Source organism: Adiantum capillus-veneris, chromosome 11 (genome assembly GCF_014529385.1).
Source record: "Adiantum capillus-veneris isolate H3 chromosome 11, ASM1452938v2, whole genome shotgun sequence".
NCBI classification, from domain to species: domain Eukaryota; kingdom Viridiplantae; phylum Streptophyta; class Polypodiopsida; order Polypodiales; family Pteridaceae; genus Adiantum; species Adiantum capillus-veneris.
In genome coordinates, this window is record NC_140941.1 from 123,663,250 (window position 1) to 123,679,214 (window position 15,965).

The 15,965-nt window shown below is 43.1% G+C and overlaps 1 protein-coding gene across 4 annotated transcripts in view; it reads left to right on the forward strand.

Moving 5' to 3' along the window:
- Positions 1-11,033, forward strand: part of LOC147447949 (uncharacterized) — a 32,979-nt gene extending 21,946 nt beyond the window's left edge. For 2 of the 4 annotated variants that reach the window (XM_086523849.1, XM_086523851.1), the window contains exons 7-9: positions 8,494-8,568; positions 9,283-9,498; positions 10,728-11,033. In XM_086523849.1, the coding sequence (XP_086379975.1) occupies positions 8,494-8,568; positions 9,283-9,498; positions 10,728-11,009 (573 nt within the window). In that variant the 3' untranslated portion in view covers positions 11,010-11,033. The remainder of the gene's footprint in view (positions 1-8,493; positions 8,569-9,282; positions 9,499-10,727) is intronic. The other 2 variants (XM_086523850.1, XM_086523852.1) reach the window with 2 other exon arrangements.
- Positions 11,034-15,965: the final 4,932 nt, after the last annotated feature.

A 15,965-nucleotide genomic window follows, 5' to 3' on the forward strand; every position in this document is an offset into this window, starting at 1 on the left:
CCACCTTCGTCAAGAATCTCCGAGGAGGAAAATTCCTGAAACCATTTTCAACACAAAATCATAATCATACTCATTCCATGTAGAGTGACTGGAAAAATACTTTTCTTCCTAAGTGACTGTGCGTGCAATGTAGATGAACAAAGTGGCGGAGTGCCAAACCGTTTACTAAACACACACAAAAAGTGGGATCGAAACTTGACTTTTCGACCTAAACCTATCAACCGTGGCAAATCACAACAGAAATGCAGATGCTTGATGGATAATCTTGCTTGTGCTCTTTCTGAGACTGTGTCGTGCCAAAAAAGAAACATGTAAAATTGATTGACAAAACGGACAATTGGGAAATAATGTGAATTCAATTTTTTTTTCTTTTCGAGAGTGATCCGCATATATCCGTGCTCATTCGTGAGTGAATCATGTGCATATGACAATACGGCATGCCTGTGAAAAGGGAACACATAAAGACGGTGACGAAAATACAAGAAATGCTCACGAATGAGAAATTCGAACAATGCGTGTTGACTAATCATGCGAACACACAATAGTTCCTGAGTGGGTTCTTTGGACCTCGACTCGAGAGCCAAGATCAGTTCTGCGTGACTGATCGTACCTGCAATGAGGTTAGCTTCACTAGAAACATCATCATTCAAACCATCATCTTTGCGAACAATCACATCTCTATCATGCAAAAAATGTGCGTCGTGCTTCGGAGAAGAAAGGACTGAGAGAGTCTCCTTCTCATGTTTCTTTCAAGCTTCGCCTGCACATTAGAAATGAGAGGTAAAGAATGAATACCCTCCTCACCACGAATGATAATGGGAGAGTCACTTTTGGCATGTAGAGCGAGCGTATTGTTTGCCCAATCAATGAGAGGGTTATGTTCATGAAACCATCGAATGCCCAAAATCATATCACATTCTCAGAGAGGAGACACAACAAATCTTCTACGGAAGGAAGCTTGCTGAAGAGTGAATAGCACATCACGGCACTCTCGTGTAATGAGAGAGTCCATACCGGGAGCAAAGCCCGACACCTGGAGAGTAGTTGTCTAGCTAACCTCCAAGCGGGCTCTTTCTACAAGAGAGTCACCAATCAGACAAGATCACAATGCGTTGACCATAACACTCAATGTTTTTTCACATGACCATAACACTTCATGAGAGACTCATCAACTAGATGATCATGAGAAACTTGGGACACACTAGTGTTCTCATTTATGGCATTAACAAAGAATGTGGGTTTTGTGGGCTCTTTAGGTTCGTTGGATTCTTTCTTAGGACAATTTGTTTTCATATAACCTTTAATGTGACATTCAAAACATCTTTTGTCTCGTGCATATTCGCCTCGTTCGTCAAGAGTTAAACAACCTCCTAAAATTCCTTGAGCAGATTTTTTATCAGGAGTCAACTTAGGGTTTTCTTATCTTTTAGCTTTTCCTTTTCCCTTAGGTTCGTTGTGAGAATTCTGTGCTTGCGAAATAGAGGAAGATTGAATAGGAGAATTAATGTTGTTCTTACTGTCCTTACCATTCTACGGGTTCTGAGAATTTTGAGAGGTACTGTGAGAAGACTTGTTCTCCTTGGGCTTACCTTTGTTGTGCTTCATCTCCTGTGCAAGAGCAATCGCTACCGCCTTGTTGAGATCTATTGGGTCGAGGACTTCGACATTGAACTTGATATACTTGTCCAATGCAAAAAGGAATGCCTCTTTGCGCTCTTCATTTGATTTGCGTAATTGGGTGTTGAGCTGCAAAACACGGTTAGAAAAAGACATAATTGGTATACCATTTTGCTTGAGATTGCGCCAATCTTCTTTCAACCGAGCTAGGTACTGAGGTGGCATGAACCGCGCCTTGAGCTTGTCTTGGAAGTCGGCCCAACTGAAAGAAAGGGGCACGAATTCCTCGGCTTCTTATAGGTGCACGGCCAATTGTGCCTCTTGCCCGCCTTGATACCAATTAATGGCATCATTGGTAAGATACATGGCTGCTGTCAAAACTTTGCTATTCCCTGTTTTCTTAGTTGTCGCAAAGTAAGCATTAAATTGATGCAACCAAGAATGAATAACATTAGCATCCATCTTACCGTCATACTTACTGAACGTCAACTTCTCAACTACTGGATTGTTGGAGTCCGCATCTCTACTTATGCTACTTGATGAGCTGCCTACATTCTTGACTGGCGCGGATCTCGAGGTGAGTACCCTGTAGGACCAACTCTTGCATGCATTGGTCTCTCTGCGCCTCACGCTCTAACTCCATAGCCGCGCACCTTTCTTCGGCCGCTATACGTTGAGCTTCGCGTGCTTGCTCCATGGCGGTGCATTGCGCCTCTTGTTGTAGCATCATGTCCATAATCGACTTGACCAAAGCCTCCATAGGATTTGGTGCAACCCGTGGCGCAAATGGGGCTTGGGAAGGATCGGGAAAAAATCCTCTTGGTGGAGAAACTTCTTTGTCACCAACTCCACTCTCATCACCTTCACGCAAAGTGTCCATTCTGCTTCGGGTGATGACCATACACTGAGATCTTGGGTACTTAAGATCTCGAGGAACTGGGGTTCTTGAGGTTCGTGGGTTCTTGAGGTTCTTGAGTTCGTGAGCTTGCAATCGGTGTTTGAGAAGGCTTTTCTCTTACCTGAGCTCGACTCTTCCTTGCGGGCGCACCCTTGGCGGCCTTGCGCTCACACCAAAGTTGCTTTTTCCCACCTCACGTCGATTGGCCGGCCGCTAAGTGCACGGTCCGCTCTCAATGAGTGAAAAGTGGAACAAGGGGAGGCTGGACAAGCCCTTCTTTCTTGGGTTACCAACATTCACTTTGTTTGTGATCACTACACTTTCTCTAAAGGAACGGAAGGCTCTCCCTTCCTTAAGTAAAAGGAACCCTTGAGCACAGTTCGGAGCACTCATCTTGAGCAATATCAACATTCACTTCCGCTGCACCTTACATTGGTATCAGAGCTTTTTGGCAATATTCTGTATCACTCAAGGAAAGAGCCACAATAAATTTTTTGCTTGTTGCGGTCGCACATAACCCAAGTCCACTTGGGCGTGTTGATTCCTATTCGTGTTTTTGAAGAGTGACAAGTGTGAATGAAGGTGCTGAGAGAGAGAGAGAGAGAGAGAGAGAGAGAGAGAGAGAGAGAGAGAGAAGAATACGACACGAGACGGTTCTCAAACCCTCCTCCAGGGGCCCCGCGCTCTACGGCAAGAGAGGTCTATGCTATAGATTGCACAAATGTAGATTGCACAAATGCAATGGACTTGTCGACGATGTCGTCGACGACGAAGACGGGCTGAAAACTGAAAACGCTAGGGCTGAAATGCTGAAATCTGCAAACCGCTGACTCCCTGTTGAATACTGACACTGTGTCGACGAGGATGGCGATGACGACGACTCGACGACGATGCGCTGAAAACGCAGATGCTGAAATCTGGAAACAACAGGCTGAAACTGTAAACGCTGGCTGACTCGATGATTCTAAGTGCGTGGACATGCATGGCCTGCTCACAGGCTCACAAATGTGCCAGAACACTTCCTAGGCTAACCTGAACCCTAGACATGAGATAGCTTGTCCACATGCACATAGGGTTAGATGTGCACATGACACTCTGCCAGCCAAAGAGAGCCGTGCGGAGCTCCAATGTAGCAGTTTCCTCCTAATGGAAAGGAGGAGAGGAGAAGTATGTTTCTCTGGAGATCCAAGCCAACCTGACAGCCCAAGTAACGTACAGAAGTCCCGGGGGGATCCACCTGAAGCCCTCTTCCGGCGACCAATTGAGTAAAGGAGCACTGCCAACCCAAAAAGCTGCTGTCTTCCTCTAGTTGATCAATGCTTAATGCACAACAAAACACCTCAAGAGCAGTGTGACATAAAAACGCGTTTCGGCCCTTTGAAACCCCGAAACGGTAAAATGGCCAAATGAGTTGATTTTTTTTTTGTGCCTCCTTTTGACTAGTTGACCTCAAACTACCCGTTTGGGGATTTTTTAAGCCATGTATATTCAATGTATAATTATAGGTACATACATGTAAAATGAAACCTATGCTTCGCTTTCTTCGATCTCTGAAATGAAACGTTTTAGAAACCCCGAAACACACGAAACCCCGAAACGTTTCATGTCTGCTAAAGATCCTGCTCACACCTGTACAGACCCTCCTGGCCCTCCAAGTACATGCCTGAGTCGTCAACAAACTTAGCGGCCAGTTGCTCGTCTCTGCTAATTGGAAGCTCTAAACCACACAAACCAACCTCCTGTGAAGTCAAAAATCTGCTCATCGCCTCAACATAGAAGAGAAAAAGGAAGGGGGCAAGAGGGCAACCCTGTCTAACTAAACGTGTGAGCATGAAGCGTTCCCCTCTTCCCCCTGCCACGAGCACCTGACTGTGCATACATCTGTAGAGAACTGACACTCCTTTGATCCAAGCATCTGCAAATCCCTGAGCAAAGTGCCCTCCAAGAAATCCCAGTCAACTCTGTTGGATGCCTTCTCAAAATCAAGGAGTATCACAAGATCTTCTCCTCAGCGAAGTGCAAGGGTAGAAGCCTCCCAATAGGTAAAGATGTTGTCAAGGATACTGCGCTCCTTGACAAAACCTGTCTGGGTCTCATGTACAATGCTCTCAAGTAGCGGTTGAATCCTCAAACTCAAAGCCTTTGCTAAGATTTTGTAGGCTGAGTTGAGAATGGTGATGGGCCACCACTGTCGAATTACATCCAAGGAGTCTCCCTCCTTGGAGATAAGGTATATCAGACCCTCACTCATGCTGTCAGGCATCTCCCCAATGTACAGAATGTGCTGGTAAGCGCTACAAAGATGCGGACCAAGCAGCTCTCAGTTTCCCAAGAAAAAGCTGAGAGTCAAACCATCCTCTACCTTGAGAGGCTCGTGGAGCTCCTTCAGCTGGAGAGGGATCCCTAGTACTGACGCATCTCTTCAGTAACTAGGCAAAGCAAACCTGCTCTTTGCATGCATCGTGGCGCTCTAATTGTGGCTCAATTGAAAGCAACTCACGATAAAAGTCAGGAGCTGCATGCATATCCTCAAGCTCTGTAGCAACTGACCCAATAGGTCTCCTCAATTGACAAATACTGGTGTGCGCATGGGGGGGGACCCATAGTCTCAAAGAACTCACTAGTAACTTTGTCGCCCACCTGGGTTTATTGAGATGCCTGTCGATGGAAGGCAAACTCATGACACTGCTCCTCAATGGTGGCTAGCTCTTGTCGAGCCTGCTGCATCTGCTTCTCCAATCAAGGACTGTCCGGGTGGCGCTCCTGCATCCGTTGTAAGGAAGCAATGCCCCGTCTGAGATGCTTCTCCTCCTCCTTGGCTGCAGCCAAGTGAGCTGTAGACTCTTGGAGGAAGAAGCGACTAAACTCAACAAGTCCAGTGGCCAGTCTACTAGTATGGGTGCCCGGAGTGCACAAACACTGTCCAAAGCGCCACCACCCCCTCTCTAAGTTCTGTATCCAATAGAATCCTCTCGGGGATGCGCAGCATCGCACTCCCACTCTTTTGTCTGTGACCTGTCTATCACAGTAAGAATCACTGGTGTATGATTTGAAAAGGTAGTTACTATAAAAATGCATACAGATCCTTCCGTGTCACAGATACTGTCACAAACGGGAGCGCATAACAATATAAAATATACTTGGATAAATAGAATTTATCACTTAATATTGAAGCCAAAGGATATATAGAGAGAAATAGAGAGAGAGCGAGAGAGATAGAGAGTGAGATGACCGACACAGTACTGGGCACCAAAAGATGGGCTCGTCCCCCCTTGTAATAGTATCTTTATTACTGAGGAGAAGTCTATACAAGCACTTGAACCGAACGTATTACCACGTTCGTTCTAGAATAAGACTTGATGGTTCCCGGAAGCCTCAACTTCCTATTCCTAGATCAAAACCCTATTCCAAGGAACTTGCGTTCCTTATTCCAAATCCTTGAGAACCAAGGTTCTCGCCTCTGGATCTCACCTTCCAGACTCAAGGCATGGCATCCCTTCAACTCTTTTCTGACTCTGTTCCCATAGTCCTCTTCTTGCAGAACAACTCTGCTTTTCCGTACACGGAGTCCTTACTTGGGAATCCCCACTTCCGGATCACAACTCAAGAGACTACCTCTCTCCGATCTGTGGATCTACTTCCCAAACTTGGGTACGAAACCTTTGGGCTGATCTGGCTCTAGTTCCTCAGAGCGCTTTTCTCCTTCAGAGGCTCGTGCCTTCCTCTATTCCTACTCCCTCGTGAAGAGGAAGTACACTTGCAAACACACACAAACACGGGACAACAATTTGTATGGCGAATCCACAATTGATACCTCTCGCTCGTTGAGCGGGAAAAGCGACCTCCGTGCTTTGTAGTCTCGCGATCTCTTGCTTCTTCTGGCGGTAGAGTCTCCTCTTGCTGACGTTGGCAACTCTTTTGTGAGAGGGCGTGTGATGCTTTTATAGCTCCCTGGCCACGGTAGCAATAGCTGAGTGCTGGCTGCCCGCGTAGAGATCGCGGCCTTTTTTTTTTGGCTTTTTTGCCAGCAAGAGAGAGAGAAATTGCTGGCTGGTTTTTGTTGCTTTATTTTCCAGGTGACTGCCCACTTATTAAGTGGGCAGCCAACGTATTTTAAAAATAGTTTGAGTCTACCCAAAAACTCAATAAAACCTTAGAAGTTAAAAACAATGCTTTCACGGTACTTCCTAGGCGTCCCTGGATGCAATCACATGCACAGTTGCAATGCAGACATAGACTTCCTCATGGGAAAGCATCTGTTTTTTCCTCAAAGTTTCCTCTGAATCCATCTTCATTCAAGTGCTTGTTCTTCCTTGTGCACAATTCTAACACAGTTCGGAGTTTAGGGCCTATACCCTGGGCCAACTTAAAGATAGAATCCTTTTTGTAGGGGTGATGACTTGGGCTGTTGAAGATAGGCCGACGGGGCAATTATAACGGCATTATTATAATTGAAATCGATGACAAACGCCTCGAAATTTGTGAGGGAGTCCACCTTCGTTGCATGGTGCATAGGCCTGATATACGTCACCTTTGATGCAGAGTAAGATAATCTGAGCAAGATACTTAGAGGTGAGCTCATTACTTTGAGCTCACTTAGTTTCCGTTCCTAAATGACAATTGCTTAATTTGTGAGCATAGCAAGGGCTTTCTTTGTGTTAGAGCTTTGTTGAGTAAGAGATAAGTAAGAGTGAATCATTAGCCTTACACCTTCTTCTTCAAGTGAGAGGGTAAGTAGGATCTACCAACACTGAACTTGGAAGTTTCAAACCACGCTACTATGGCGTTGAACAAAGCGATTGGACCATCTGAGGTACTAGAAGATTTAAATTATGCTTAACTTCTTCACTAAGGTATGGAGTAGTGACTAATCTCAAGAAATAGGCATGCATGGTAACTATTAGTACAAGGGTACTATGTTAGATGCATGATTTAGCTAGGATGAATGTAGTTATCAAAGAAATCTGGTGAGATTAACCTGTCTCAGAAGTACTAATAGACTCATGCTTGATAGATACTTCCACTTTTTACAGCATTCTCCTCTTTTAGTAGAAGTTAGGGTGACATGGACAACTAGAGCCCCCCCAGTTACCTGTAATGCTGTTTGGAAATTAATCCATCGATTGTTTTCTTACTATGGATGCAGGTAAGGGTGCTCTCTCTCTGGCTTTGCTAAAGGAAGGACGTGCTGTCACTTTTCCCTTTTCTCTAGCAGGACCCAGAGAAACTAAGATCTGGCCTGCACATTAGAAAGATGTATCTTTTAGTGTAAATGACTAAATAGATATGTCTACTTGAAATGGATGGATCTTAAATGTTTGATGAAGTTTCAGGTGCTACTCTAGCCTATATACGTGACTTTTCAGGATGTGGTTGTATGGTGCGGTGGCGCATCTTTGAGTTTCCTTAAGACTTCCCGGCGCGCTATTCGGACAATTGGCAATGATGCAATTGATGTGGTTGTATGGCGCGGTGCCGTATTTCTGAGTTGCTTTAAGGCTTCCTCGCGCGCCATTCGGACAATTGGCAATAATGCAACTATACTTCTCTCTCTCTCTCTCTCTCTCTCTCTCTCTCTTCCCTTTTCTCTAGCAGGACCCTAGAGAAACTAAGATCTGGCTTGCACATTAGACAGATGTATCTTTCAGTGTGAATGACTAAATAGATATGTCTACTTGAAATGGATGTTGTGGTCTATGGTTCTTGAATTTCTGATGAAGTCTCATGTGCTATTTTAGGCTATGTATATAAGAATCTCTCTTTCTCTGGATCTTTTATTGAAATGAACATCTTCAAGGCATAGTCCCCTACAAAGCACACTGATCACCACAGAGTGTGTCATGTGATCCCAGAACTCACAAAAATATATAATAAAAATACCAAGAGTTTTTCTTTTTTTCTCAATATTGCAAATCCCTAGCATATACATTGTTATCAACTCAAAGTGTTGGAGCATTTTCCTCATGTTGTGTCATAAGAACAACAAGATGAATCTCATCTCTGGAGTAGCTGCTGCTGAAGAAGAAACATCCGGAGGACCTCCAAACAAGAGGGTCGGTGTTCTTGTAAACCTGTGTAACCTAAGGAGCCACTATCTGCTTCAATCATCTCTATCTCCTCCTCCTCTCTCTCTCTCTCTCTCTCTCCCCCCCCCAATAAAAAAGAAGAGCTTGGTACCTTTTGTGTTACGTAATGAAAATTACAGGCCCAAAGGCATTACATTAGCCCGTAGGCATAACAAGGTAAACGGAACTGATAGTGGAAAAACCCTTGGAATATACAATAACACCAAACCATAGGGGGAAAATTACCTGTGATAGTGGAAAAATGCTTGGAATATACAATAACACCAAACCATAGAGGGAAAATTACTTGTGATACAGAGTTGCAAAAGTTGGGTGATACATCTCATCTCTCTCTCTCCCTCACCCTCTTGTACTAGGCACCCATTGTATCAGTGATCACACATCCCACACAGTACCAGCCAGTAGCACTCCTAGTTTCATTTTTAGCATCTCCATTTTGTACCCAGACATGGTATCAGATTCACCAATTTGTATCGGTTTGGTCTCATAGGTCATTTTGGCCTTTTGAAGACATTAATGTATCATTTCATTTCATATCATCTCTCTTCTTCTTCTCTCTCTCTCTCTCTCTCTCTCTCTCTCTCTCTCTCTCTCACACACACACACACACACACACACACACACACACGCACCGCCCTTTCTCATCAAAGAAATCTAAATTTTAGATCTCCCTGTATTCAGGAAACGTTATCACAAAATGAGACAGATATTGAGCAGTTTGTTTGGAAGTTTCGTAAGCCATGGTTGCCTCGACCTTTGGTTAGCATTCATGTGAGGCAAGGAGACAAGGCCAAAGAAATGAAGGTTGTTGGGTTTGAAGACTACATGAAACTTGCACAGCAGTTGCGTAATTGGTTTCCTGCAGCCCGCCACATATGGCTATCGACTGAGATGCAGGTTTGACTCTGTCGATTTGCTTTTCCTTTTTTCTTTTCTAACAAAAACAATAATAATTAATGTTAATATCTGTTCGATCTTGTATCGAGCATTGTAGCCATGCAGTTGAATGCTTAATGAACCTGTAAAACTATCTACTTGCACAATGATTGGTCTTCCTTATTTGTTTTCAATCGCTCTCAATGCTGGTTATATTCTCTGCGAGGACTCTTGGAGATTGATTCTCATCAGTTATCCTCCATTGCAATTGAGAATCTCTATATGTAGGAGTCTTTCATTTCATGGCGTTTAGAGCACTTCAGGCACAATCAGTAAGCCAGGGGCCAAGTATCAAGGAAGCATCACTATCACGGTAAAGGCAGTATACTACACGCTGCAATCTCTATCCCAAAACCAACTGTGCCATGGTCATGGCAATGGAATCCCAGCTAACAGTATCAAAGGCTTTCTCAATATCAACTTGAAGCACTAGCACATCCTATTTAGTGTATCACTCAAAAGAAGTGTGCGCGAGAGAAAGTGAAGGCCTCAAAAATCTGGACTTGGACCTGTTTTAATGTGCAGAAATTTCAAGGCTGATTGTATGCCGCATAGTGGCGTAATAAATACACAACGTTTTGCAAATTAAGAGCTTTAAACCTCTGTTTTACAAGCTAGCAAAACAGATGCACAGTATGTCCACGTCTCCTAGTGTTGTCAAAGAAAAATAGAAAGTAGTTATCTGAGGAGTCAGAGCTGGATGCCGTTGTGTGTGGGTGGTGGCTGATGGTACTATCATTGCCCATTGCAGCATAGTTGGAACCATACTTGCATGCTTAGCTGAACCGTACCTGTATAAAAAATGATATCATACTTGGTCAAAATTTGCAAGAAAAATTCAAGCTAATGAGCTGACTGCGGGTATTAATAATGATTGAAATTCATAGTAGTTTCAAGACTAAAGTAAGATGTGAAAAGCTCCATATTTCTATGGTGCTATGAGTGCCTTCTGCCTGCATAATCTAATCACTATGATGCGGGACATACTATGGATTGTAAGCCCCAAATTTAACATGTATAATCATTTTGTGTGAGGGTAACCTACATTTCAATTTCAGTGTTGAAACATACTCCAATCATACTTCCATACCCATGTACATTTTCTGTATGGAAACATATTGAAATAACTATGCAATGCAGTTCATGCTATAGAGAGTTGTACTAATGCTGATTTTCACGCTTCAATGCAGGAGGTGATTGAAGAATCCAAGGCATACTCAAGATGGTGGGACATCTACTACACGAACGTGAGTCGGCAGACTGGAAACACAAGCATGCCAGCTTATGAAGCCAGCCTTGGAAGAGCCACCAGTACCAATTATCCACTTGTCAATTTTCTCTTATCTGCGGATGCAGACTTTTTTATTGGTGCACTTGGATCTACATGGTGCTATCTGATAGATGGAATGAGGACCACAGGTGGAAAAGTCATGGCAGGCTACTTGAGTGTAAATAAGTACAGATTCTGGTAATAAGCATCTTAGATTCATTGCTTACATATGTCCTCTCTTGTTCAAATGCCTGATGTTGGTCTGAGGGAGATTGTTAGATTCTTTTTAACAAAATATGCATAAGTTGATGTGTGCAGTATTCTTTTTTTCTTCTTTGTGGGCACCTGCTAATGTTCATGCCCAGATAAAATTTAGATTATGATGTCCATGTCCATTTTTATTAGCACACAACTCTAACTTTGTCCGGCCCAAGATCGACCATCGTGAGCTTTAAAGTTGCCATTGTTCATAGGGCGGTGATGAGATATATGGTCAAAGGAGCCATATCCATAATATTGGAACTCAAACGACAACATCAAATGAGGTAGGTGCCAGAGTCGAGAGCACAACTCAATCGGCAGGTGAAGGGCAGGCAGTCCAGATCCTAGCCCCTATGTTAAGCAGGTGAGCCAAGCAGGGCAACGTCCCCCAACTCAGCCAAGGACGTGAACAACCACTTTCTCAGCCTTCAGAACTCCATAAGCAGGACAGAGTACCTGTGGACTATTAGGCTACCTCAGAGCCCAGTTTAACATCAGCGAAGCCGGGGACTCAGAATGACATGGGTGGACCGAGTACCAAAGCAAAGGAGTTCAGGAGGAGCAAGAGATAGAGGCATTCTAGAGGGATGCTCTCTCTCTCTCTCTCTCTCTCTCTCTCTCTCTCTCTCTCTCTCTCTGGTTCCGTTAAAGAGGAAAGAAAAAGGCAGACGTGTGCTCTCTCTCTCTCTCTCTCTCTCTCTCGTCGTAAGCAGGGCAAGGGCAGTCTTTGTCGTGGGCGAAGTAGGCTAGGTAGGGCATTTGTGAGTCTCAACATGCAGTTCGATCCCGGATAGGGCCAGAGGGTATAGACGACAGAGGCCACAACAGGCAAAGGTAGAGACAAAGCCATGCATTCTATCTCTACCTCTGGCGCGTATGAAGCAAGGCAGTGGTCTGTCGCAGTGCAACCCTCACTCTGTCCGTGTGACGACGGCTGCTTTCAGGGGGACGCCAACGCTTTTGTTTGCCAAAGTGCGGAAGGGGGAATCTGAAAAGGTTCCCATTAATAAAACTTGACTGAGTATGTGTGGTGAGGAGCAGGTCCCAGCGGTGCCACAGTGAGCGCTCTCTCTCTCTCTCTCTCTCTCTCTCTCTCTCTCTCGGGTGGGCTGCAGACCACACCTGCCGGATGAAGGAAGTCTTCCCACGTGTTGTGGCGCGGGGGGCGGGGGCGGGGACCGGAATCCCTCACCCTTTTGTAATAGTATAGATATATCCCTAACCTCTAACCTGTAACTTTAATGCATGATTTAAGAGATGCATTCCACAGTAATTGGGTAACTACTTGATTGTCCATTACCTTGTGATTATTAGTGCTCTCCACTAGGTATGTCCCTTCGATTTTCGAAAAGTTCCCATTACGGGGAATCTTGCAAGATATTGCGTGCACGTCAAGCTGAGATGTAGGAGGGAGACGACGACGATGGCGACGGTGACGTGCAACAAAATCAGGAGTAGGAGAAGGAGACGAGGACGCACAGGTAGGCGGAAGTGCAGGAGGGAGATGGCATGCGGGTAGGTTGAGGAGCAAGACTAGAGGGTTGAAGTTATTTTTCCAAATAACTCTAACTTGCAAGCAACGATGAGACGGGCTTGAGTGGTTAGACGAGGTGCAATTAAGCCAAGTCTCTACGTGATTGTGTTCGAACACCTATGTTGCGTTTTTGGAGAAACTTAAGAGCAAGGGGCATGGAAGCAAGGGAATATGTAGAGACTCCTCTAAATAAACCAAGAAGCTACCAGTATGGCCAAGTAGTAGTAGTAGGGATATTAATGAGGTCAATGGTAGACTACGCTCCACAACATTGAAGTCAACAAGCATTTATGGCTAGCCATAATTGTAAAAGGTGCCCTACACTTAGCTTGACAACTAGGTGGCCATGGTAGGCTGCATCTTGCTCAACCAAGGTATCAATGACTTAGCAAGCATGAAGTGAAAACCATTTGTAGACACATGATTGTGATGTAAATCTAGTGATGATTCTCCTCTTAAACAACCGAAGATGTTTAGTGCCACTCAAGTAACAAAAGATCCACTTAACAGCTTGCCAATGCTTAGACCGTACCCTAGCTGCTTACCTATGAGATGGCTATCGAATGTTTGACCTCATGATATGCAAATAAGGCAACCAATAGCATGTTAATTGAGAATGACATCAAAGTAGTCTTAGCCTTTTCCTCATCAAGTATTTCACATACATCTACACAAGAACTAGGCAGATCTATGACATTATTTGAAACATGTAAAGGCTGATTTCTTGCCTCAAAAAGGCTTTATTATGATTGTCAACCGCGTGAACATTTTTGGATCTCAACTATAAAGACACGTGATTGCGGATGATACACCATTATAGTCCTTTTCTATATGATAGGCCAAAATTTCTTTACAATGTTACGATTCCTAATCTATGTTAGTAGTTTTGTATTTCTTTTTTGCAATGATCATTTCAATTCTTTGGTGGTAGAGCGCATTGAAGACTTCATATTTGCATCACCTAATTGACCAAGTACACAAAGATTGAGGACATGTGTGACCTACTACACAGAATTGCAAAATTTGATGCATCATGGAGTAATTTGTTTCTAATGGAGATTTTAGAATCAAAGTTGAAACTGATGCAATCTTGAATTTTTAATAGAACTTCTCATATTCATTAGATTATTTGAACTTAGCGATCAAGCCATACAATGTCTTAATTACAATAGCACACATGCAAATGAATCTATAGGAGTATCCACAATGTCCCCAGAAATTCTACACCTCTTGTAGTCAAGTTAGTCAAGGTAATATGACTATCACTTTAAATTTTTTCCATACCTATGGAAATCTCATTATTTGATGCTATGTGCCCAAAAAAATTCTCTTGTCACATCATGATTACACATTAACTTGGATCAAGGCAAATTCTATAGACACTTCAATCACCTTCTCCAAATGATCAATACAATTTGTTTGCAACAAGGAATTGTGAAAGCACAAGTCATCCATGTTACCTTCCCATAAGAATGACTCATGGGTCTTTGCAATTTGTTGGTGTATTTGTTGACCCGAAAGGAATAACTCAATAGAAATAGATTACCCCTATTTTGTTACAAAGGCCGTTCTAGATGATCTTCTTGATGGATGGCCAATTGTATACAAGCAAAAAATCTATCTAAGAGGCGATAAGCTTCTTTATTGGAGCAACCCATTGTGAGACATGTTCAGTAATTGGAAGGCTAGTTGTCCCGAATTGTACATGCAATCACCTTCTCCATTATGGTAATGCCTAAGAAAAATAGAAACTTGAGAGCTCAATCCATATGCTTGATCTCATAGATAAAAGTCCGCTTCTTTTTTGGCCTTTGTCGATGCACGTGGAACCATCATGCATTGGAATTATGTGTTGACATATCTTCAAATAAACACCCTTGAGTCCTCTACATTTTGATTTTCGTTCCTACCTTGACAATTTGAGCTCATTATTTTTAGACTAGTTTTCTTTTTGTTTTGTCAGTCTTTTTCTTTACTTTGGGGAGAGTGTACTGCCCTTATCTATTTTTTATGGTTTTTGGCTGCACAAAAACATTCAAGACGAAAATAACTTACATTCTTCAAAGGTGACAGGACATGCCTTTTTTAACATACATCTTAGCATGACCTTGTGCACTATGAATGATGTCTCTTGATACTTTTCTCATGCCATTCATGTCTTCAAGGAAGTCCTTGGGAGATTGAATATTCCCCTTGTCCAACCCTATGGCCATAGGAGATCTAGGCAATAAAGCATACATCAACAAGAATGGTGTGAAGCTTGTAGCTCAATGTTTGGAGCTTTTGTAAAGAAACTCCAAATGTGGTAAATACTTCTTCCAACTGGATTTCTACTTGCTCACATAGACACGCGACATATGCCAAAGTGACATTTGCCTAAGATATCCCCCTCTAAAATGTCGTTGACTCTCTCTATCAACCATTAGGATCACCAATACTTGAACTCCTTGAAGACTTCCTTCCAAAAGTGGTTGTTGAATTTTGATCTATATCATACCTTGACCATATAGTTTGTAGAGATGCTTATAAGTTAACCTAGCTAGCTAAAGTGTTTTCACATTCTTCATCCCAAGCTTGAACTTTCCCATATTAGTCAATGTATCCACCACTACCAAAACCACTTGTTTTTAGGCAATTCTAGGATAATATTCATGGAGCAATCCTCTAGCCTCAAGGCATTCATGTTATGAACCTGGTACTGCTTGCATTGGAGTGCAAAGTTTTAGATGTACTAGAACAAAGTAGGGAAATAAAATTCCCTCCGAACTAGCTCATATTTTCTTTGAATCTGGATAACGTAGATTTGGGTTATTATGACTCTCAACAAGAATGTGGCACCTGAAGTCATTGTTAGAAGAGACACAAACTCCACCCTTGTAGAGAAGATAGCTATCGTCCAAAGAGTAGTCGGTAAATCTCTCCCTCTCGATGAAGTTTAACAACCCCCTTTGAATCACTACTCAAAGGATGTGAACGCTTCACCCATGAATTCTCTGGCTCAATACTACACATGGGAGAGTGATAGAGACTTGATTAATCATTCCAAACAAACACTCGCTCCTCCTCTCATCAACGCTCCATCTAGTCTCTCTAGGCTACCACTCTGCTACAACAAGGGACATGTTGCTATAAAATACTAGTGTAATCACAAACAATATGTTAGATCTCAAAAGAAGAAGGATCATGCTTACACAACCACGTATAGACTCCAAGAAATCATTCTTAAAGATCTTGAAACTTTACTTATTGATGAATGGCATGCAACTCAAGGCGGCATCCACTATATTATAATTTCCATGCTAATATTGGAGTTGAAGGTTAGACTCATGCATGGTGTCTCTGTAATGGAAATGGCCTATGAAC